This window comes from Nerophis lumbriciformis, linkage group LG31 (assembly GCF_033978685.3).
Source record: "Nerophis lumbriciformis linkage group LG31, RoL_Nlum_v2.1, whole genome shotgun sequence".
In the NCBI taxonomy this organism is placed as follows: Eukaryota; Metazoa; Chordata; class Actinopteri; order Syngnathiformes; family Syngnathidae; genus Nerophis; species Nerophis lumbriciformis.
This window is the reverse complement of record NC_084578.2, coordinates 5,993,209-6,020,000: the sequence shown is the minus strand read 5'-3', so window position 1 is coordinate 6,020,000 and position 26,792 is coordinate 5,993,209. Positions and strand designations below refer to the sequence as shown.

The 26,792-nt window shown below is 33.7% G+C and overlaps 1 protein-coding gene across 11 annotated transcripts in view; it reads right to left on the bottom strand.

The window, feature by feature from the left end:
• Positions 1 to 26,792, bottom strand: part of stxbp5l (syntaxin binding protein 5L) — a 457,116-nt gene that overhangs the window by 130,657 nt on the left and 299,667 nt on the right. For all 11 annotated transcript variants that reach the window (XM_061926057.1, XM_061926060.1, XM_061926058.1 and 8 more), the window contains 6 exons: positions 21,752 to 21,824; positions 21,462 to 21,609; positions 16,733 to 16,800; positions 7,948 to 7,988; positions 4,672 to 4,886; positions 2,354 to 2,535 (listed from right to left, as the gene is read on the bottom strand). In XM_061926057.1, the coding sequence (XP_061782041.1) occupies positions 2,354 to 2,535; positions 4,672 to 4,886; positions 7,948 to 7,988; positions 16,733 to 16,800; positions 21,462 to 21,609; positions 21,752 to 21,824 (727 nt within the window). The remainder of the gene's footprint in view (positions 1 to 2,353; positions 2,536 to 4,671; positions 4,887 to 7,947; positions 7,989 to 16,732; positions 16,801 to 21,461; positions 21,610 to 21,751; positions 21,825 to 26,792) is intronic.

The window sequence follows — 26,792 nt, the reverse complement described above, 5'->3', positions numbered from 1 at the left end:
TGTCATATTTACATTGTTTCTTATTTAGATATTTGCGTCACTATAGAAACCTTTCGGTTCACGAATCGAGGTTCCACTGTACATACTTCAAGAGTATTTTCAGTCACCAATTGAAAATCTCCAACCATTCCTCATCTTTGTTTACTATCTATCCAAACTATTTTCAAGTCACTCATAATTAATATTTACACAACGCATAATGCAATGCATTGTTTTACATGTATATATGTATATATATATATATATATATATATATATGTATGTGTGGGAAAAAATCACAAGACTACTTCATCTCTACAGGCCTGTTTCATGAGGGGTTCCCTCAATCATCAGGAGATTTTCTCCTGATGATTGAGGGAACCCCTCATGAAGTAGTCTTGTGATTTTTTTCCCACACATACATATATTGCGCTCTACCACGGTATCGAGCACTATTTTTTGGATAATCTTATTAAGACATGTATATATATATATATATATATATATATATATATATATATATATATATATATATATATATATATATATATATATAAATATATATACACACACACACACACACATTTACACAATGCACAACTGCATTGTTTTACATGTATGTATGTATGTATAAATATACATACATATGTATATATATATATATATATATATATATATATATATATATATATATATATATATATATATATATGAATATGTGTATACATATACATATACAAATACATATATATATACATATACACACATATATACAAATACATATATATACACATACACATATATATACATATACATACACACATACGCAAATACAGTATTTTCAGCCACCAATTGAAAATCTCCAACCACCAATTCGAAAATTCGAAATTCGAAATTCGAAAATCTCCAGCCACAAATTGAAAATCTCCAACCTCATCTTTGTTTACTAACTATCCAAACTATTTTCAAGTCACTCATAATTAATATTGCTGCTTACATTTACACAACGCATAATGCAATGCATTGTTTTACATGTATGTATGTATGTATGTATGTATGCATATATACAGTATATAAATATATATATATATATATATATATATATATATATATACACACACACACATTTACACAATGCACAATTGCATTGTTTTACATGTATGTATGTACGTATATATATACATACATATGTATATATATATATATATATATATATATATGTGTGTACATATATACATGAATATGTGTATATATATACATATACATATATACAGTGTATATATATATATATATATATATATAAAAAATATATATATATATATACGTATACACACATATATACATATACATACACAAATACATGCATACATATATACACATGCAAATATATACATTTATGCTAAGATATATATACACATGCATACATACTTACAAAAATGCAAAGCTATACATGCATATGCATACATATATACACACATTTTCACATATATATATACACATTTTTACATACATATGCATACATATACACATACATACCTATGCAGATATACATATATACACACACGTATACATACATATACATACATATATATATATATATAGATATATATATATATATATATATATATATATATATATATATATATATATATATATATATATATATATATATATATATATATATATATATATACACAATGTACATGTAAACATACACACATATACACATACATACACACATATAAATACATATATACACATAAATACATAAATGCATACATATTAAAATACATACATATATATACACATATAAATAGATACAGCTATACATACATATATAGACATAAAAATGCAAACATACATACACACATACATATAGACACATATATATATATTTATATAAATATAAATAGATAAATATGTATACGTATACATAAATATATACACACATCTATAGATAATACACACACACACACACACACACACACACACACACACACACACACACACACACACACACACACACACACACACACACACACACACACACACACACACACACACATTTTTTTTATAGTGTCTTCAAAGTGTTGCATTCTCTTACGAAAAAAGGGACTTTTGCCAAGGCTAGAACCAAATAATCATGTTTACATTGTTTCTTCTGGGGAACTCTGCTTCACTATGAATGAAGTTGGTATGGTACGGCATACAAACTTTTCGATTTACAAACCATGTTCGAGAACCAATTAAGTTGGTAAATGGAGGTTCAACTGTATAATCAATAAATGGTTGTAGAATTCAGCACATTTAGCACAACAACAGATGTTATAATGAACTCATGAAACAATTCATCATCAGCGGAACGGGATCTTACTTAAGGCAGAGGGCGCTGTCTTTGACACCCTCTGGTGTGCCGCCGCCAGGGCTTGCCGGGTGTTGTTGGTGGGGCTGGGGGGAGTGGGAGCCTGACCGGGGCTCTGAGAAGCAGGGGTTGTTTTCATTCTCCGATGGAGAAATGACATCCTCCGACTCGCATTGCAGTCGCACCTCCAGGGCCTGGGTAGGAGAGGAAATGATTACCGTCCACCTTCTCCCCTCATTATTAGTCTTGTCATGTATATTCCGGACAGTGAGCAACTTTGTTATACATTTTCACGTTCCATGTTTGCTAGCAAGTTTAAAATGTCTATGCGGTCATAAAAACCTCTGCTATTTTGGTTTACAGACTATTTCAAGTCTTGCACCCATCACTGCTAACCATGCTTTCCCTCTCTCTCCTGTCAATAGTGCTGTTTTAATTAGGGTGGTCAGGCTAAAAATGAATACATAGAGTTTTGCCTCTTTTAAGCAACTTTGTAATACATCTGAACTCCCTAATCATTTTTTTTTTTAAATATATCTACAGATCTGCGATTTTGTTCGTTATACCTACCTAGATTTTGAGGAGAATGCATATATGTTTAAGGGTTCTTTCTTTATTCATAGCCATGTTTAGAATATCTAGTACTTTTCCTTTGTATATTCTATCAGTTTCTCTTTGTCTTTGAGGTCCGTTTAGTGTCTTAACAATTGGAATGTGAATACATCCCCCCCTTCTTCCTTAGCAGTGTTGCGAGAGGGAGAGGTGGGGGCTTTCTTTTTGTGCAAGAAGTTGGCTCTTCCGTTTGAGTGTCGGATCAACTCGAGTAGCCGATATGAATGTATTGGTGTGGGCTAGAGATGCGCGGATAGGCAATTATTTCATCTGCAACCGCATCAGAAAGTCGTCAACCATCCCCCATCCACCCGATGTAACATTTGATCAGAACCGCATCCGCCTGCACCCGCCCGTTGTTATATATCTAATATAGACGATGCAAGGCATTAGTGAGGTTATAAAGCTTTTGCCTGTTAAAGAAAGGAGACTGATCCAATGCAGCAAAGACATTCGCGTGCCACGCTGTCACGACCCAGACGCACACCAGTGCGCAATCATATGGGAGCCGCGCTGAGCGCACCTCCAAGCGCGTCTCGCTGCCGGCGACGGCCGGGTATGTGCCCGACGCTCCAGCGCCATCCATTTTCAGGGCTAGTTGATTCGGCAAGTGGGTTCTTACACACTCCTTAGCGGGTTCCGACTTACATTGCCACCGTCCTGCTGTCTATATCAACCAGGGTGAGCCCCACCCCTTTCGTGAGCGCACTGCGCGCGGAGTGACCCCTGTTACGCGCCCCCGGCAACAGGGGTGGCGGGCAGGTAAGCTGCGCGGGCGGAGCGCGCGGAGTGACCCCTGTTACGAGCCCCCGGCCACGGGGGTGGCGGGCAGGTAAGCTGCTTACCTGCTGCGCGTGACGCCGGCCGCGGCGAAGGCGGACGAGGCGGGGTGTCGGTGCGGTGGGCGCGGTGGTGACCCTGGACGTGCGTCGGGCCCTTCTCGCGGATCGCCTCAGCTACGGCTCCCGGTGGGGCCCTCTCGGGGGAAGGGGCCTCGGTCCCGGACCCCGGCGAGGCGTCCCTTCTCCGCTCCGTAAAAGTGTCCATCTCTTTTTTTTTTTTTCTTCTGTTGTGGCATATGCAGCAGGTGCCTGCTCGTTTTTCGTATGTGGGTAACAACATTTAACTATGTATATATATTTCCGAATTGGTTTAACTGCCACCCGCCTGAATCTATTTAAAATCTAATTTTTTTTTATTTCAACCGCCCGACCCGACCCGACCCGACCCGCGGATAAAATCTAATTTTTTTTAATTTCATCCGCCCGATCCGCGGATAATCCGCGGACTCCGCGGTTGTGCCCGCAAACCGCGCATCTCTAGTGTGGGCTGATCTCCTGAAATTTCAGTAAAAGTTGATAATATTCCTATTCTGTCTTGATGGTCCTTCTTACTCAGCATATATGTCATCGAAAGAACTTGGGATTGAGCAGTAATTTAGGTTCCCTGGGAGGAAGAACTGGTCGACGCAACAGTTTCCAGACTTATCTCGACTGACACAGTTTTAGACTTGTTTTGGACACAACTTCCAACTTTAAAAGGATCAATTACACGTATTTATAACCACATTTTCTTTGACGCCCTGAGTCTCTAAATTCAATTAAAAATACAAATATAAACTCAACATCCGACTTAAGTTTAGCTCCGACAAAACATTTAATCTCCGGATGTTTGCGTCAAACATGGACTCCTGACTTCTATTGAAATGTTCCACTCACCACAATTTGAGTGTTGGCGTCGTATTTGCTGAAGCGATACAGGATGATGTGGGCCGAGATCCCGACCACACAAAAGATGCGACTCTGGGGACACCAGCTGACCATCTGGACCGCAAAGGGGTCTTCATCCACCAGTTCGGATGCACGACCCTCGCTCTGCTTGGGCTTTTCAAACACCTTGGAGGTCTTCAACTTGTACAACATCTGCAGCGTGACTGATAGGGAAAACATTTGTTTTTGGAGATAAACACAACAACCATGTGCAGTATGAAATTTGCCAGGAAGATCATTTCAGGTTCTGCTGTAAAAGCAAATTGATTGCCAGGTCTGAAGTAGATCGAGCCATATATATATTTTTTAATGGTTATTAGATAGTTGGAAAGGTTTGAATCAGGTGAAAAATGTGGAAGGTAGAGCGCACCAGAAGAAGAAGTTGTTGAAGAAGTTGAATAAATAGATGAATTTTGGTGTAGAAAATCATATGTGTGAATGTTTTGGAGCATTCACACAATTAATATAATAAAACAAATATTAAAATGATAATAAACAAAGAGTATGCCTTCTCTGTGTGTATGCAATGTGGTAGTTTTCAATCTTTCTGTCCAATTAGTGTAATATAGTATTACGTTTTCAAAATAGTCCTTAAAAAGATCAATGTCAGGCAAACTAATGTAAAATATAGCATGCATTAAAAAGCTATGGAATGTTTTTTTTTTTCAGTTTTAGAGAATTGTTAGTAACTGGTCTGTGTACTAGCACATTGTATTATGTTTGAAGTGCTCCTAAATAATAAGGTTTTAAGGCGTGTTCATCAATGACAGGTTGGGACCAATAAAACCCAATCATAAAAAAAAATGAAGCCTGGATTGGGTTGAAAGTGGAAATGATAATATTTTACAAGCCGAAGAGAATCCACATGAGTGACAGTCAATGGTTGGATGCACGCAGACAGCCCAGGAACATTATTTAAAAGAGAATTTTTGTGGAAAAATGTTTTTTCATTTGCTCGGCTACAAAGACTGAAGGTCTCTGGAGGGCCGACCCGACCTTCAAAACTACTTTCTGTCAGGCGTCTGTGTCAAAAAAAAAGAAAATGTGTTTCAAGAAGCCAAACAGATTTGACAATTTACATAAAAACACCACCCCACCAAATGTCTTCACCTTGAAATATGATCCTTGGGTGAATATTTTATTTTCAGTTAGTCAAACATAGCCAGGGGACTTAGGGTCTACAGCGGGGGTGTCCAAACTTTTGGACTTGTTTGGATCAAGGGCCGAAAGCCGACTGCAGGATAAGTATGTATATATGTATATATACTGTGTGTATATATATATATATATATATATATATATATATATATATATATATATATATATATATATATATATATATATATATATTTATATATATATATATATGTATGTATATATACTGTACATATGTATGTATACTGTATATATATATGTATGTATATATACTGTATATATGTATGTATACTGTATATATATATATATATATATGTATATATATATATATATATATATATGTATATATATATATATATATGTATATATATATATATGTATATATATATATATATATATATATATATATGTATGTATATATACTGTATATATGTATGTATACTGTATATATATATATGTATATATATATATATATATATATGTATATATATATATGTATATATGTATATATATATATACACACATATATACATATATATACATGTATATACTGTATATATATATATATATACATACACATATATACATATACATACATATATACATAAATAAACATACATACATACATGTATATATATAAATAAATATATATATATATATATACATACATAAATATACATATATATATATATATATATACATATGCTGTACATATACACATATCTATATCTATATATATCTATATATATATACATATACATATATATATATATATATATATATATATATATATATATACATATATATATATATATATATATATATATATATATATATATATACATAAAGCCAACTGCAGGTTAAGTAAGTGTGTGTGCATATATATATATGTATATATATATATATATATATATATATATATATATATATATATATATATATATATATACATACATATATATATATATATATATATATATGTATGTGTGTATATGTACAGTATATGTATATATATATATTTATATGTATGTATGTATGTATATGTATATATATATATATATATATATATATATATATATATATATATATATATATATATATATATATATATATACATAAAGCCAACTGCAGGTTAAGTAAGTGTGTGTGCATATATATATATATATATATATATATATACATATATATATATATATATATATATATATATATATATATATATATATGTATGTATGTGTGTATATGTACAGTATATGTATATATATATATTTATATGTATGTATGTATGTATGTATATGTATATATATGTATATATATATATATATATGTATACATATATATATATATATATGTGTATATATATGTATACATATACATATATATATACATATATATATATATATATATATATATATATATATATATATGTGTATACATATATATATATATATATATACATATATATATATATATATATATATATATATATACACATGTATGTATGTATGTTTATATATGTATATTTATTTATTTTATATATATATATATATATATATATATATATATATATATATATATATATATATATATATATATATATATATATATATATATATATATATAATAAGAAGATAAAACCTTTGGGTTATGTTTGTTGTACACTTGTCTTTAAAGACCCACTTAAGAACTTCAAGTTTTGCTTAATTTTGTCAGCGCCTGTGGACCAAAGGAAGGAAGGAAGACTACATGAAAAACATTTTGCAGCACTTTGTCTTCACCGATGTTAAGCAGCTTACATGGGCCGGCTGTCCATTAGGCAAAGGCTATGTTTAACTTATCTCTGCTACTTTTGTCCGCAACATTGGCACAGGTAAACATGCGGTCATAACAAATAGTGTGATTAATCTGGATTAATTTATGGTTTCTTGTTATTAATCACATGCGTTAACGTTGACAGCCCTTGTTGGTGGACAAAAAATTGGGATAAAAACTGTTTGAACCAACCTGTGACAAACAAAATGTGATACACGGTTTCTAAAGTCATCAAATTGTACTGGAGAGTGGACTTACTTGCAGAGGCATCCCAAAACTTGATGGACCCGTCTGCATGTCTGGACAGAAAATGGGCACATTTTTACACACTGAATTACACAACAATGAAAATGTAAAAATCAAGGCACTATTTTAAATCCAGTGTTCGAATTTAACCACGGCAAATGCGGCAAAAGCCGCGACCGCCCTCTCATTTGCCATAATGCCCTAAAAAATGGACCAACATTTGCGGCAAGAACATGCCGTGACCTCCCTTGACTGTTTACTTGTTAAAGGACAAGGGATGTAACAATAAATGGTATAATGATCATTTTCGAGAAAATTCCCGACGGTTAGTAATACGTCTAATTTTAAAATGACCAAAACCCCGTCATTTATTAATGCATTTTAGGCAACACGAAGTCAGGCGCATGCAGACTAGCGTCGTTTGGCTTAATAATCATGGCGGACTAACTGCACGGACTTTGCTCAGATTTTCCCCTCAGAGTAAACGGAGCCAAGCGCTTGGTTTAACGTAATTTTCCCCTCGCTTCCCGTCGTGCGTTTAAGAGCGCACTGCTGTGTTTAGATGGAGACAGGTGTGTACAATATTGGAGAAAGACGCACTTGTCCCTACACTAAAAGTATACAGCGAAGGAGAAAACTATTTGATGTTGCTTTCATTCTCTGTGACCGAGAGTTAATGAGGTGAGGAAACATCCAGCAGGTGGTGTGTCGTGAACGGTGTCGCAACTTGTTTATAAAGTCTTTAGTTTGCTGACTGGGATGTTGACTCGTCCTTTAACTGCAAACTCTATCAGTGTTCAAATCACGTCAATACTAGCTAAAATGTTTTGTCATCTCATCGAACTGAACGAAAGCTATGAAGATTGTGTATTCGATGTGAGAGGTGTCACTCCTCTTTATTTTTGTTGGCCAAACTGTTGCACTGAACCAAGAGAAGAACAAAGCTTGTTTATTAGACTTCATCTTCATTAGCCAAACTGCTTTGTGTTTTATTTTAATATCAAAAAGTTAATACAAGTTTTTTTGTTTTGTATATTGAATGTTTTTTTCATGTCACTTAAAAAAACATTCAACGTTTTACTGTGTATAGTTAATTCCTATACGACATATTTCTGCTCAAACTCTTAACGGCTCTGTCCAGATGCATCATCTACACGTACTTTACATATGAATGTACACAACTTAAAAAAATAAATACATAATAAAAAAAAATACCTCCCTCTATCAAAATGTAAAAATAGAGATACATGCATCATGAAAGAAGCTGACAAGTTTATATTAATAATGAATAAAAAAAACAGGTTTATATATATATATATATATATATATATATATATATATATATATATATATATATATATATATATATATATATATATATATATATATATATATATATACGTTAGGTCAGGAAAAAACACAGAGGCTATATCATCCCTACAAGCCTGTTTTGCAGGCTTCCTCTGATTTTAAAATCCCCTAACGAGCAGGGAAACGTGCGAAACAGGCTTGTAGGGATGATATAGCCTCTGTGTTTTTCCTGACCTAACATATATCCTGCTCTTCCCCGGTATTGAGCACTGTATACTGTATTTTTTGGAGTATAAGTCGCACCGGAGTATAAGTCGCATAATGCATAATAAAGAAGGAAAAAAACATATATAATTCGCACAGGAGCCCGGCCAAACTATGAAAAAAACTGCGACTTATAGTCCAAAAAATACGGTAACGGATAAACCACAGAAACCTCGACTATATATATATATATATATATATATATATATATATATATATATATATATATATATATATACATATAAATAAAGAAATATAATATATAAATAAAGAAATATATATATATATATATATATATATATATATATATATATATATATATATATATATATATATATATATATACATATAAATAAATAAATATAATATATAAATAAATATATATATACCTGGAAAGAAAATAATTTATTAATTTATTTATATATATATATATATATATATATATATATATATATATATATATATATATATATATATATATATATAAATATATATATATATATATATATATATATATATATATATATATATAAATAAATAAACTAACATTTTTTTCTTTCCAGATATATATATATATTTATTTATATATTATATTTATTTATTTATATATATATATATATATATATATATATATATATATATATATATATATATATATATATATATATATATATATATATATATATATATATATATAAATAAATATAATATATAAATAAATATATATATATATATATATATATATATATATAAATAATATATATATATATATATATATATATAAATTATATATATATGTATATATATATATATATATATATATATATATATATATATATATTTATATATATATATATATATATATATATATATATATATATATATATATATATATATATATATATATATATATATATAAATAAATATAAATAAATAAATATAATATATGAATAAATATATATATACCTGGAAAGAAAATAATGTTAGTCTTGGTGCCTGAAAATATGAGCCCTCCATTAAGGCAACACTTGCCTTAAAAAGTTAAAATTGGAGGCCTGTAAATGAATTGTATTTACAAACCATGTTACTGAAAGTGGAAGCATAAACTCACTGGGTGGAAGACCGATGTTGATAGTCGCTTTCTTCTCATAACAAAAGGAAACTAAAGTCCTGATCTAGTCGGGGTCAAAACACGCGGGGTATTTACAGTAAATGAACCAAGTATGCAAAAAAATGAATCAAATCTGACTGCAGAGTCATGCAGCAAAGACCAGCTTGCGTGTTTGCTTCAGAAAGGTTTAGCGTCTCTGCCAAGCTTTTAGAGCGCAGCACGGCCCCACTCTGTGCTCTTTATGCTGGCCTTGGCACACTTCCCAAATCTAAAATTGTAAAAGCCTACAAAACTGCAAATGCAAATCAATATCATCAGGACCTCTTATAGATGAAGTGCACACTCCCATGGAACACTGCTGGTGATACAGCACATTTCTCAGCCTGGCCAGAACTGGATATCTAGTGGAGGAGTATTCATGAAGTGAGGAGCGATAACTACTCAACAACAATGTGTAAAACTGGGGGCTGTAGTACCTCTCAAGTTGTGCGCTGCCAAATGATTTTTAGTGTATTTACGTTTTATTGTTCATAACCAGCCTCGCCTACCTTGTCAATACCTCTACAAACTTGTCGTATTCCTTTTTTGCCACGTTTGTGAAGTGTTATTAACGTTTTACAGTTTTTATGTTATTAATACAATCCACATTTTATGTTAATAATGCATGAAACTGGTATCTAAACATGGAAGTGTAGCTCCTCCTCTGAATGCAAGTGCTCCTACAGCAGGATTTGTGTTATTTTTGGTGTGTTACCGTTTTTGTGTTATTAACGTGTTGTTATTCATGATCAGTTGCCCCACCTTGTTAAAACCTCCTCAAACTTGTCACATTCATTTGTGCTGCAAAATGTTTTTGTCAAACTAATAAAGTGTGTATCTATTTAATGTTTGATGATCCATAACCTGCCCCTCATCTTGTCAAAACCTTCCCATATGTGTCCCAATCGTTTTTTTTATCTGTTTTTACTGCAATGTTGTGTGTTGTGTTATTAATACAATCCGCATTTTGTGTTATTAATGAGTGAAACTGGTATCTAAACATGGAAGTGTAGCTCCTCCTCTGAGTGCAAGTGCTCCTACAGCTGGAGTTGTATTATTTTTGGTATATTACCGTTTGTGTTATTAAAGGTGTTGTTATTCATAACCAGTCGCCCCACCTTGTCAAAACCTCCCCAAACTTGTCACATTCAATTGTGCTGCAAAATGTGTTTTTCAAACTATTAAAGTTTGTATCTATTTAATGTTTTATAACCAGCCCATCATCTTGTCAAAACCTTCCCAAATGTGTCTCAATTGTTTGTTCTCCGTTTTTACTGCAACGTTGTGTGTTATGTTATTAATACAACATACAACATTTTGTGTTATTAATGCATAAACCTGATATGGAAGTGTAGCTCCTCCTCTGAATGCAAGTGCTCCTACAGCAGGATTTGTATTATTGTTGGTATATTACCGTTTTTGTGGTATTAACGTGTTGTTTTTCATAACCAGTCGCCCCACCTTGTCAAAACCTCCCCAAACTTGTCACATTCATTTGTGCTGCAAAATGTTTTTGTCAAACTATTAAAGTTTGTATCTATTCAATGTTTTATTACCAGCCCATCATCTTGTCAAAACCTTCCCAAATGTGTCTCAATTGTTTGTTCCGTTTTTACTGCAACGTTGTGTGTTATGTTATTAATACTATCCACATTTTGTGTTATTAATGCATGAAACTGGTTTCTAAACATGGAAGTGTAGCTCCTCCTCTGAATGCAAGTGCTCCTACAGCAGGATTTGCATTTTTTTTTTTTTGGTCGCCCCACCTTGTCAAAACCTCCCCACACTTGTCACATTCATTTGTGCTGCAAAATGTTTTTGTCAAACTATTATGTTTTTTTTAATCTATTTAACGTTTTATGATCCATAACCAGCTTTTCAGGCCTGGTTTACTGTATGTTATTAACGTTTTACCGTTTTTATGTTATTAATGCAACCCACATTTGGTGATATTAATGCATGAAACTGGTCTCCAAACATGGACATGTAGCTCCTCCTTTGAATGCAAGTGCTCCTACAGCAAGATTTGTATTTTTGTTTGGTCTATTATCATTTTTGTGTTATTAACGTGTTGTTATTCATGACCAGTCGCCCCACCTTGTTAAAACCTCCTCAAACTTGTCACATTCATTTGTGCTGCAAAATGTTTTTGTCAAACTATTAAAGTGTGTATCTATTTAATGTTTGATGATCCATAACCAGCCCCTCATCCAGCCCCTCAGGCCTGGTTTATGTTAGTAACGTTTTACAGTTTTTATGTTATTAATACAATCCACAGTTTGTGTTATTAATGCATGAAACTGGTATCTAAACATGGACGTGTAGCTCCTCCTCTGAATGCAAGTTCTCCTACAGCAGGATTTGTATTATTTTTGGTATATTACCGTTTTTGTGTTATTAACGTGTTGTTATTCATGACCAATTGCCCCACCTTGTCAAAACCTCCCCTAACTTGTCACATTCATTTGGGAATTTTGGGAAAAGAGGGAATTTTTTTGAAAATGGTAAAATCCGCGACCCCAAAAAAGGGACAAGCGGTAGAAAATGGATAGAGGGATGGATGGTAAAAAAAAAACTTGAATGGTCTGAATAAGTTGAAATGGTTGGTGTTGAAATTTTTCAAATTGATCGAGAAATGTTTAAGTCGTTACATGTTGAATTGAAAAATGGTATTACGGAATTCCTGGAATTTCGGGAAAACGGGAAATTTTTCCAGTTAAAAAAAAAACACTTCGTTTTTTTGTCCTGATTAAGAGGAATGTTTTGACGGTGTAACGGTTGAAATGCCTTGAAAAATGCGGGAGGAGTAGTCGCTAAGAAAAAAAGGTGGAAATAGGGCTTTGGAAAACCAGGAATCATGGAAAATCCTGGTAATTTTTGGGACTTGAAAAAAAAGTGGTTTACATTTCCAGAATGGTGGAATGTGTTGAAGGTGGAATGGTTTGAATCGGTTGAAAAATGTGGAAATGGTGGATGTTTGAAAAATGGCCAATTCATTTTGAATGGGAAAAATGTCCCGGAAAACCTGGAATTCTGGGAAACCTGGGGATTTTTTTGAAGTTTGAAGTTGGAACAGTTTGAATCGGGTGAAACATGTGTGAGTTGTGGAACTTTGAAGAATGTCCCATTGATTTCAATGAAAATTTCCCCAAATTTTGGAATTTTGGGAAAAGCGGGAATTTTTGTGGAAATGGTAAAAACAAACTTGAATGGTCTGAATGAGTTGAAATGGTTGGTGTTGAAATCTTTCAAATTGGTCGAGAAATGTTGAAGTAGTAACATGTTGAATTGAGAAATGCTATTACGGAATTCCTGGAATTATGGGAAAATCCTGATTTTTTCCAGTTAAAAAATAACACTTCGTTTTTTTTCCTGATTAAGAGGAATGTTTTGACGGTGGAACGGTTGAAAAATGTGGAAGGAGTAGTCGCCAGAAAAAAGGGTGGAAATAGGGCTTTGGAAAACCAGGAATCATGGAAAATCCTGGAATTTTTTTTTACTTGGAAAAAAGGTTGTAACATGTTGAATTGAGAAATGGCATTACAGAATTCCTGGAATTTCGGGAAAACCGGGAATTTTTCCAGTTCAAAAAACCACTTTGTTTTTTTGTCCTGATTAAGAGGAATGTTTTGACGGTGGAACGGTTGAAATGTGTTGAAAAATGTGGAAGGAGTAGTCGCCAGAAAAAAGGGTGGAAATAGGGCTTTGGAAAAATAGGAATCATGGAAAATCATGGAATTTTTTTTAACTTGGAAAAAAGGCAGTATACATTTCAAGGACGGTGGAATGTGTTGAAGGTGAAATGGTTTGAATCGGTTAAAAAATGTGGAAATGGTGGAAGTTTGAAAAATGGCCAATTCATTTTGAATGGGAAAAATGTCCCGGAAAACCTGGAATTCAGGGAAATCTTGGAATTTTTTTGAAGTTTGAAGTTGGAACAGTTTTATTTGGGTGAAACATGCGGGAATTGTGGAACTTTGAAAAATGTCCCATTAATTTCAATGAAAATTTCCCCAAATTTTGGAATTTTGGGAAAAGCGGGAATTTTTTTGAAAATGGTAAAAACAAACTTGAATTGTCTGAATGAGTTGAAATGGTTGGTGTTGAAATCTTTCAAATTGGTCGAGAAATGTTGAAGTTGTAACATGTTGAATTGAGAAATGGTATTACGGAATACCTGGAATTTCGGGAAAACCGGGAATTTTTCCAGTTCAAAAAACCCCTTTGTTTTTTTGTCCTGATTAAGAGGAATGTTTTGATGGTGGAACGGTTGGAATGTGTTGAAAAATGTGGAAGGAGTAGTCGCCAGAAAAAAGGGTGGAAATAGGGCTTTGGAAAACCAGGAAAAATCCTATAATTTTTTTGAACTTGGAAAAAAGGTAGTTTACATTTCCAGGATGGTGGAATGTGTTGAAGGTGGAATGGTTTGAAACGGTTGAAAAATGTGGAAATGGTGGAAGTTTGAAAAATGGCCAATTCATTTTAAATGGGAAAAATGTCCCGGAAAACCTGGAATTCTGGGAAATCTGGGAATGTTTTTGAAGTTTGAAGTTGGAACAGTTTTATTCGGGTGAAACATGCGGGAATTGTGGAACTTTGAAAAATGTCCCATTGATTTCAATGAAAATTTCCCAAATTTTGGAATTTTGGGAAAAGCGGGAATTTTTTTTAAAATGGTAAAAACAAACTTGAATGGTCTGAATGAGTTGAAATGGTTGGTGTTGAAATCTTTCAAATTGGTCGAGAAATGTTGAAGTTGTAACATGTTGAATTGAGAAATGCTATTACGGAATACCTGGAATTACAGGAAAACTGGGAATTTTTCCAGTTCAAAAAAACACTTTGTTTTTTTGTCCTGATTAAGAGGAATGTTTTGATGGTGGAACGGTTGAAATGTGCTGAAAAATGTGGAAGGAGTAGTCGCCAGAAAAAAGGGTGGAAATAGGGCTTTGGAAAACCAGGAATCATGGAAAATCATGAAATTTTTTTTAACTTGGAAAAAAGGCAGAATACATTTCCAGGACGGTGGAATGTGTTGAAGGTGGAATGGTTTGAATCGGTTGAAAAATGTGGAAATGGTGGAAGTTTGAAAAATGGCCAATTCATTTTGAATGGGAAAAATGTCCCGGAAAACCTGGAATTCTGGGAAATCTGGGAATTTTTTTGAAGTTTGAAGTTGGAACAGTTTGAATTGGAAGAAACATATGGGAACTGTGAAACTTTTAAAAATGTCCCATTGAATTCAATGAAAATTTCCCCAAATTTTGGAATTTTGGGAAAAGCGGGAATTTTTTTGAAAATGGTAAAAACCAACTTGAATGGTCTGAATGAGTTGAAATGGTTGGTGTTGAAATCTTTCAAATTGGTCGAGAAATGTTGAAGTAGTAACATGTTGAATTGAGAAATGCTATTACGGAATTCCTGGAATTACGGGAAAATCCTGATTTTTTCCAGTTAAAAAAACAACACTTCGTTTTTTTTTCCTGATTAAGAGGAATGTTTTGACGGTGGAACGATTGGAATGTGTTGAAAAATGTGGAAGGAGTAGTCGCCAGAAAAAAGGGTGGAAATAGGGCTTTGGAAAACCAGGAATCATGGAAAATCCTGGAATTTTTTTGAACTTGGAAAAAAGGGTAGTTTACATTTCCAGAACGGTGGAATGTGTTGAAGGTAGAATGGTTTGAAACGGTTGAAAAATGTGGAAATGGTGGAAGTTTGAAAAATGGCCAATTCATTTTGAATGGGAAAAATGTCCCGGAAAACCTGGAATTCTGGGAAATTTGGGAATTTTTTTGAAGTTTGAAGTTGGAACAGTTTGAATCGAGTGAAACATGTGGGGATTGTGGAACTTTGAAAAATGTCCCATAATTTCAATGGAAATTTCCCCAAATTTTGGAATTTTGGGAAAAGCGGGAATTTTTTGGAAAATGGTAAAAACTAATTTTGGTGTAGAAAACCTTTGGAGCGTTCACACAATAAGACAAATGTCCACTGCAGAGGACATTGGCTCTCAGGAGGACATTAGGCAGCATGAAAGAAATCTTGAGAAGTGATGCAACACTTGGGACTTACCCAGTGATGATGATCTCCGGGTAGGTGTGCGAGCCTAACGTCCACATTCCCCCGCTCACAGGCCACTCCTGACATGGTAACAGACAACAGACGGTGTTGTAAAATATACCTTTTTGGTTTGAATATATATTCTGTAGGAGGACAAACATGACACAAACCTTCCTAATTGTTAGAAATCCCACTCTTTATATTAAACATGCTTCACTGATGAGAGGATTTGGAGAGTGGCGTTTTGTCCTGCTAATTTCGGCGGTGCTTGAACTCACCGTAGCTCGTTGACATGTACAACTTTCTCCGACGCTGCCACAGAAAGACGCGTTTTATGCCACTCCTTCTTTGTCTCATTTTGTCCACCAAACCTTTTGTGCTGTGCGTGAATGCACAAAGGTGAGCTTTGTTGGTATTTGGTCAGTGCATGACTGCAAGCTAATAATAAATAATGTCTATAATGTCTCATGACACATTATCTGTATCTGTAATATTGGCTGCATTTCTCATAGCTGTTTGTGTGCCATGTTGTTCCAGACCACAGCAAATATTGTAATAAATCCGTTAGAAAAAGACAGCCTGCCGTTTCCTTTAACTTGGACACACACATCTATACCTTTGACCATTCTAAGACAGGAGTTATCTCACCCTCACATTTTGCTAATGTTTTCCAAAGTTGTAAAAATGTGTAGAATAAATATTACATTTCGACATTTCTGTCATCAAAGATTTGCGTCAGCCTGCGATACATAGTCATTTTGATAGTAGGCTAATATAGCTAATACAGACACTTACATTGTGTGTTGTCTTTCATTATAACACTTATATAAGACTTTTAAAGTCATTTTGATAGTAGGCTAATATAGACACTTACATCATGTGTTGCCTTCATTATAACACTTATATAAGACTTATAAAGTCATTTTGATAGTAGGCTAATATAGACACTTACATCATGTATTGCCTTCATTATAACACTTATACAAGGTTTTTAAAGTCATTTTGATAGTAGGCTAATATAGCTAATATAGACACTTACGTCGTGTGTTGGCTTCATTATAACACTTATATACGACTTTTAAAGTCATGTTAATAGTAGGCTATTATAGCTAATATAGACACTTACATCATGTGTTGCCTTCATTATAACACTTATATGAGGTTTGTAAAAATTATTTTGATAGTAGGCTAATATAGCTAATATAGACACTTGCATCATGTGTTGCCTTCATTATAACACTTATATAAGACTTTTATAGTCATTTTGATAGTAGGCTAATATAGCTAATATAGACACATCATGTGTTGCCTTCATTATAACACTTATATAAGACTTTTATAGTCATTTTGATAGTAGGCTAATATAACTAATAAAGACACTTACATCATGTGTTGTCTTCATTATAACACTTATATAAGACTTTTAAAGTCATTTTGATAGTAGGCTAATATAACTAATATAGACACTTACGTCATGTGTTGTTTTCATTATACACTCATTCAAGACTTTTAAATTAATTTTGATAGTAGGCTAATATTACTAATATAGACACTTACATCATGTGTTGTCTTCATTATAACACTTATATAAGACTTTTTAAGTCATTTTGATAGTAGGCTACTACAGCTAATATAGACACTTACGTCATGTGTTGTTTTCATTATACACTCATTCAAGACTTTTAAATTAATTTTGATAGTAGGCTAATATAACTAATATAGACACTTACATCATGTGTTGTCATCATTATAACACTTATATAAGACTTTTATAGTCATTTTGATAGTAGGCTAATGTAGCTAATATAGACACTTACATCATGTGTTGCCTTCATTATAACATTTATATAATACTTTTAAAGTCATTTTGATAGTAGGCTAATATAACTAATATAGACACTTACAGTACATCATGTGTTGCCTTCATTATAACACTAATGTAAGACTTTTATAGTCATTTTGATAGTAGGCTAATATAACTAATATAGACACTTACATCGTGTGTTGCCTTCATTATAACACTTATATAAGACTTTTAAAGTGATTTTGATAGTAGGCTAATATATCTAATATCGACACTTGCATCGTGTGTTGGCTTCATTATAACACTTATATAAGACTTTTAAAGTCATTTTGATCGTAGGCTAATATAGCTAATATAGACACTTACGTCATGTGTTGCCTTCATTATAACACTTATATAAGACTTTTAAAGTCATTTTGATCGTAGGCTAATATAGCTAATATAGACACTTACATCGTGTGTTGTCTTTCATTATAACACTTATATAAGACTTTTATAGTCATTTTGATAGTAGGCTAATATAGACACTTACATCACGTGTTGCCTTTATTATAACACTTATATAAGACTTTAAAGTAATTTTGATAGCAGGCTAATACAACTAATATAGACACTTACGTCATGTGTTGTTTTCAATATACACTCATTCAAGATTTTTAAAGTAATTTTGATAGTAGGCTAATATAACTATTATATACACTTACATCATGTGTTGTCTTCATTATAACACTTATATAAGACATTTAAAGTCATTTTGATAGTAGGCTACTACAGCTAATATAGACACTTACGTCATGTGTTGTTTTCATTATACACTCATTCAAGACTTTTAAATTAATTTTGATAGTAGGCTAATATAACTAATATAGACACTTACATCATGTGTTGTCATCATTATAACACTTATATAAGACTTTTATAGTCATTTTGATAGTAGGCTAATGTAGCTAATATAGACACTTACATCATGTGTTGCCTTCATTATAACATTTATATAATACTTTTAAAGTCATTTTGATAGTAGGCTAATATAGACACTTACATCATGTGTTGCCTTCATCATAACACTTATATAAGACTTTTAAAGTCATTTTGATAGTAGGCTAATATAGCTAATATAGACACTTACATCATGTGTTGTCTTTTTTATAACACTTACCGGTATATAAGACTTTTAAAGTCATTTTGATAGTAGGCTAATATAACTAATATAGACACTTACATCATGTGTTGCCTTCATTATAACACTTATATAAGACTTTTAAAGTCATTTTGATAGTAGGCTAGTATAGCTAATATAGACACTTACGTCATGTGTTGCCTTCATTATAACACTTATATAAGACTTTTAAAGTCATTTTGATCGTAGGCTAATATATCTAATATAGACACTTACATCATGTGTTGTCTTCATTATAAATTATATAAGACTTTTAAAGTCATTTTGATAGTAGGCTAATATAGCTAATATAGACACTTACGTCATGTGTTGCCTTCATCATAACACTTATATAAGACTTTTAAAGTCATTTTGATAGTAGGCTAATATAGCTAATATAGACACTTACATCATGTGTTGTCTTTTTTATAACACTTATATAAGACTTTTAAAGTCATTTTGATAGTAGGCTAATATAGCTAATATAGACACTTACATCATATGTTGTCTACATTATAACACTTATATAAGACTTTTACAGTCATTTTGATTGTAGGCTAATATAGCTAATATAGACACTTACATCATGTGTTGTCTTCATTATAACACTTATATAAGACTTTTATAGTCATTTTGATAGTAGGCTAATGTAGCTAATATAGACACTTAGATCATGTGTTGTCTTCATTATAACACTTATATACGACTTTTTAAAGTCATTTTGATAGTAGGCTATTATAGCTAATATAGACACTTACATCATGTGTTGCCTTCATTATAACACTTATATACGACTTTTAAAGTCATTTTGATAGTAGGCTAATATAGCTAATATAGACACTTACATCATGTGTTGCCTTCATTATAACACTTATATAAGACTTTTAAAATCATTTTGATAGTAGGTTAATATATACACTTATATCATGTGTTGCCTTCATTATAACACTTATATAAGGTTTTTAAAGTCATTTTGATAGTAGGCTAATATAGCTAATACAGACACTTACATCGTGTGTTGTCTTTCATTATAACACTTATATAAGACTTTTAAAGTCATTTTGATAGTAGGCTAATATAACTAATATAGACACTTACGTCATGTGTTGCCTTCATCATAACACTTATATAAGACTTTTATAGTCATTTTGATAGTAGGCTAGTATAGCTAATATAGACACTTACGTCATGTGTTGCCTTCATTATAACACTTATATAAGACTTTTAAAGTAATTTTGATCGTAGGCTAATATAGCTAATATAGACACTTACATCATGTGTTGCCTTCATTATAACACTTATATACGACTTTTAAAGTCATTTTGATAGTAGGCTAATATAACTAATATAGACACTTACATCATGTGTTGTCTTCAATATAACACTTATATAAGACTTTTATAGTCATTTTGATCGTAGGCTAATATAGATAATATAGACACTTACATCATGTGTTGCCTTCATTATAACACGTATATACGACTTTTAAAGTAATTTTGATTGTAGGCTAATATAACTAATATAGACACTTACATCATGTGTTGCCTTCATTATAACACGTATATACGACTTTTAAAGTAATTTTGATAGTAGGCTAATATAACTAATATAGAAACTTACATCATGTGTTGCCTTCATTATAACACGTATATACGACTTTTAAAGTCATTTTGATAGTAGGCTAATATAACTAATATACACACTTATGTCGTGTGTTGGCTTCATTATAACACTTATATAAATGTTATAATGAATAAGCTAAAATGATAGTAGTCTACCTTTTGACTGTAGCCAGTCTTCTTGTGTTTAGCTCCAATGGAGTAGAGGACAGGGATGATGTCTGGAGGACAGTCTGCAAAATAGGCGGTGCAGGTAACGGGAGACTCGTGGACGTCCATAGGGTATGGGTTCTCGAAGACAGGGAAGCTGCAGGACATGAATGGATCATTAACTCAATCGCCTGTATTGCACTCGTTCCAGTTCTAATCAGTCCGGTCCCTCCGAGGGTTCCGGGAGACACGGTGGCGTCTCCTCAGACAAGCCTCGTACAACTTCATGAAATACCTACTTGCTCTGCGTCAGATCCACCACGATCAAATCTTTTTCTAGCAGCACCACCACTGCGAAAGGATCCTGGACCTCTGAAAGACACAAAGAACAAAAAAGTCCATTCGCATCTGTGAAAGTCGCTTCCGAGCGTGCAGGTTTAACAAAGTTTTAATGATTTTAACGAGATTTTTCCAAAAATGTTTAACAGCATGTCGTGACGTTGCTCTCTCATCCTCTGCTCCCAGCCGCTTACTTTTAAAGACAACAGATGACTAGATTAACACGGACCACCTGTGAAATCTAATCACCTGCCAGCTGTGTCTCGCCGTCAGCACATCCTCAGTACCATGGACAGCGGCGGTGACTTTTCCTCCTACAAGCAGCGCTGACTACACCTCCTCCCACAACATTCAAATGGCGTTTTTTACTCATCCCAATTCAAATTTTCTAAAATCGATTAAAACAAAAAACTACTTAAAAAAATAGTATTTTTTTATAAGAATACATTTTTGCTAAGATGTTTTTTAGGCCATCTCCATGCAAGCAGATGAAGCTTTGGGAACCTCTTTTTGGAAATGCTTCATTACATGACGTTGAATCGAGAGTCGATTCTGAATTGAATCGTCACCCCAGACATCGGAATGGAGTTGCTAGGTGCCCGAAGATGCACACCCGTAGTTGTCATTGACCATCTTGGTAACAAACAAGTCGGACTTGTTTTCATGTAACAGTGAACATACCATATTTTCCGGAAAATCTTTTTTCCCGCTCAAAACTCGACGGTGCGCCTAATGTACGGAATTATTCTGGTTTTGCTTACCGACCTCAAAGCAATTTAATTTGGTGTAATCATAAGTACGACCGGTAGATGGCAGTCACACATAAGAGATACGTGCAGACTGCAATATGACTCAATTAACAACACCCAACATTTTATATGTTCCATCGAAAATATAAAACATTACACACGGCGCTCAAAAATCCATCAAAATGTTTTAGTAGGACTTTGGTAAGCCACACCGCTTAATGGATTGCACTGTGCTTCAACATAGGAGTATTATTATGGTGTGTGTGTGTATGTCATGTCTGTCTAATCATGTTTTGTTTTGTTTAGTTATTGGACTCTTTAGTTTCTGGCTTTTCACTCCCTTGTCTTGTTTCCATGGTTACCCATTAGTTTCACCTGTTCCACGTTTGGACTCATTGTGCACTCTTGTTTGTCACCATAGCAACCCATTAGTTTTCACCTGCCCTCACGACTCACGCACCTGTCTTTAATCATGTCACTATTATTTAAACCCATTGTTGCCAGGAAGTCTCCCTGGCGACATAACACCCGACTTTCTGCTTCTCACTCTGTTTACCTCTGCGCACGTCATGCCATGTCAAGTAAGTTTTTTCTATTCATGCCACAGTTAGCGACTTTTGTTCATGTCCTTGGTTTTTTTGCCCACGTGCAAGTCTTTTTGTTTCGTTAGTCAAGTTTGTACTTCTGCTTTGAGCGCGCTTTTTGTTCCTTTGTTTGTGTAAAATAAATAATGTCTTCACCTTCACGCCATGTCTGGTCCAAATGTTCATTTGCACCACAGGAGAACAAACCACGCCATAGTCCAAGTCCTGACAGTGTATAAGGTAAGACATTATCTGGCGTTTTGTTTCGCAATATTATGCAAAAGCAATTTTTTACCTTCTGGTACCTGCTGATCTGTATTTGGGATCTGCATAAATCCTGAAAAATTGCGCGCATCTACCTTTGTAGTCGATAAACTTCCTCTGTTTCTCTATCTTCTTGTTATGGGACATTCATCCTCCGCTGTTGCCATTTCTAATATAAAGTAGTGTAAAGTTCTTACTTATATCTGTCAGTGAACTCGCCATGAAAGCACTAAAACATACCGGTGTAGTGAGTTTTACATTATTCACCCAAGGAACTTTAGTTATTAGAGAGTTCCGGTCGGACGGTTTTTTCACGGGACACATTTCTGCTGCTCCGTTATTGATTGAAGTAAAGTCTGAATGTCATTAAAACAGTTAGCGCCATCTTTTGACACTTCTTCCACTCCCGTCCTTGCACACTACACCGCTACAACAAAGATGACGTGGAAGATGATGTGGAAAACATCATCTATGCAATATTTTGACCAAAGAACTACCATTACATGTTATGTAGACCACAAGGAAGTCTTTTACATTTAGAAAAAAAATAAAATAATATGTCTCCTTTAATCAGTGACGTGCGGTGAGGTTCATGGCTGGTGAGGCACTGACTTCATCACAGTCAGATTTACAAACATATGAACCCTAAAGAGTATCTTATTCACCATTTGATTGGCAGCAGTTAACGGGTTATGTTTAAAAGCTCATACCAGCATTCTTCCCTGCTTGGCACTCAGCATCAAGGCTTGGAATTGGGGGTTAAATCATCAAAAATGATTCCCGGGCGCGGCGCCGCTGCTGCCCACTGCTCCCCTCACCTCCCAGGGGGTGAACAAGGGGATGGGTCAAATGCAGAGGACAAATTTCATTACACCTAGTGTGTGTGTGACAATCATTGGTACATTAACTTAACTTTAACTTTACACATACAAACTGTAGCACACAAAAAAGCACATTTAATTAAAAAAACTTTATTATGGTCTTACCTTTACTTAGAAATTAAGTCCATGCGCCGCAACTAAAGCCCTCACTTAAACTTTCCACGTGCAAGATTGAATCTATTTAAAAAAGTGTAAGCGCGGGTTTATAAATGTCGCCTATACTGTATGAAACTACAAAATAACAAACACGGAGGCTCCAGTTTACACGAGGACCACTTTATTTACCTTCTTTCAAAAACCTCCCCTCCACTACAACATGTCATCACTTCCGCTCTTGGCGCCTTCAAAATAAGAGCTCAAGGCATATACTGTATAACAGCTCATAACAGGAACTTAACATCACAAAGAGAAAAGCCCATAAAAATAGGTTACAAAAGTTATTTAATAAGAAGCCAAAAGTGCAAAAACAATAATGTTCATGTTGGAGGAGTTGTGAATTAGATACACCTGCAGTCTGCATGTGTACCTAATGTTGTGGCCCTGCAGTCATTCACAACTTCTCCAACACCAACATTATTGTTTTTGCACTTTTTGGCTTCTTATGAAATAACTTTTTAAAATAGATTCAATCTTGCACGTGGAAAGTTTAAGTGTGGGCTTTAGTTGATATAACAATTCTACGGCGGGGGTGCAGGAGGCGAGCCTCAGCCAGTGCGTCTTTTGCAGCCGTTTTATGATCGCTCAGCACAAGAAATACGTTACACACATACAGTTGTTGACAAAATACACTGTACATTATATACCTCAGCTAACTAAACTATGGAAATGTATAATATAGTTCATAGGGACGGCGTGGCGCAGTGGAAGAATGGCCGTGCGCGACCCGAGGGTCCCTGGTTCAATCCCCACCTAGTACCAACCTCGTCATGTCCGTTGTGTCATGAGCAAGACACTTCACCCTTGCTCCTGATGGGTGCTGGTTAGCGCCTTGCATGGCAGCTCCCTCCATCAGTGTGTGAATGTGTGTGTGAATGGGTAAATGTGGAAGTAGTGTCAAAGCGCTTTGAGTACCTTGAAGGTAGAAAAGCGCTATACAAGTACAACCCATTTATCATTTATTTATTTATTTATATAGCAATACGGTCTCACTGCACAGCAGGCCAGCAGTTAGCCGAGTCCGTCCATGTTGAGGCACTGAGTGACGTGCCTCAACTGTTCACCGCACCGTCTCTTCTTAGTATTTGAACAGCAAATGTGAAAATTCAGCGATTTTGAATAAAAATAATCTAAAACTGGTGAAGTTAAATGGAAAATAACTTTATAGTATAATCACTGCATACATATAACAATTTAATGGCCTCACCTGCCTCTAGTGACTGCACGTCACTGCCTTTAATGCACCTTATAATCCGGTGCGCCTTATATATGAACAATTATTGAAAATAGACCATTCATCGGCAGTGCGCCCTATGGTCTGGAAAAAACGGTACACAAACACAAATGTGAGTAGATAAATAAATGTGCCTCATGATATTATTACACAACTGCATTTGATTAAAATATATATTTGAAGGACATTGTAAGAACAAAATAAATGTTATGCAAAAAACCTGCCAGCATTTTGCCATAATATTTAAGGTGGATTTCACAGCATATTACTGTAAAAATCACGGTAAAATTCTGGTGACTGGACAGTTTTTTAACGTAAACTTCATAAATTTGTAGTTTTTAGAGTGTATTACTTTGTATAGAAAACAGCATTTCTCAAGGTAAAATTCTGGTGACTAGGCTGCTGATAATCTGTAAAATATTTATATTAAAATAAAAATATATCCCCCCCACCACCCCCCGGCTACGTGTTAGGTATCATTCATCTATCAAATTGTTATAAGTACACCTCTGCATAACATTGTATCCGTACTAACATCCATTTACAAAGAATAATTTTTATTAACATTGATTTTTAGTAATGGGGCGGTATAACTCTGTTGGTAGAGCGGCCGTGCCAGCAACTTGAGGGTTCCAGGTTCGATCCCCGCTCCTGCCATCCTAGTCACTGCCGTTGTGTCGTTGGGCAAGACACTTTTACCCACCTGCTCCCAGTGCCACCCACACTGGTTTAAATGTAACTTAGATATTGGGTTTCACTATGTAAAAGTGCTTTGAGTCACTAGAGAAAAGCGCTATATAAAGATAATTCACTTCACGTCACTTCTGCAATAGAAAAAATATAAAATGCATAATTTTGCCTGGAAAAAAAATAAAAAATCATATTTGGTACTGAAAAACTAATTTCAATAAATAATAATACATTATAATAAACATTAACTCAGGAGCACAACCTATTCAAACATTTTAACCTATAAAACTAAAATTAATAAACATTTTTTGCAGATTTTCTTTTTTTTTTTTTTTTTACTGTGGTTCGAAGCATGATACTGATAAAGCATATTCCCTCTGGGAAGGATAGGGATAATTGATGATTTGATAAATAATGAGTATTTACTTTAGGTCATACTTGCC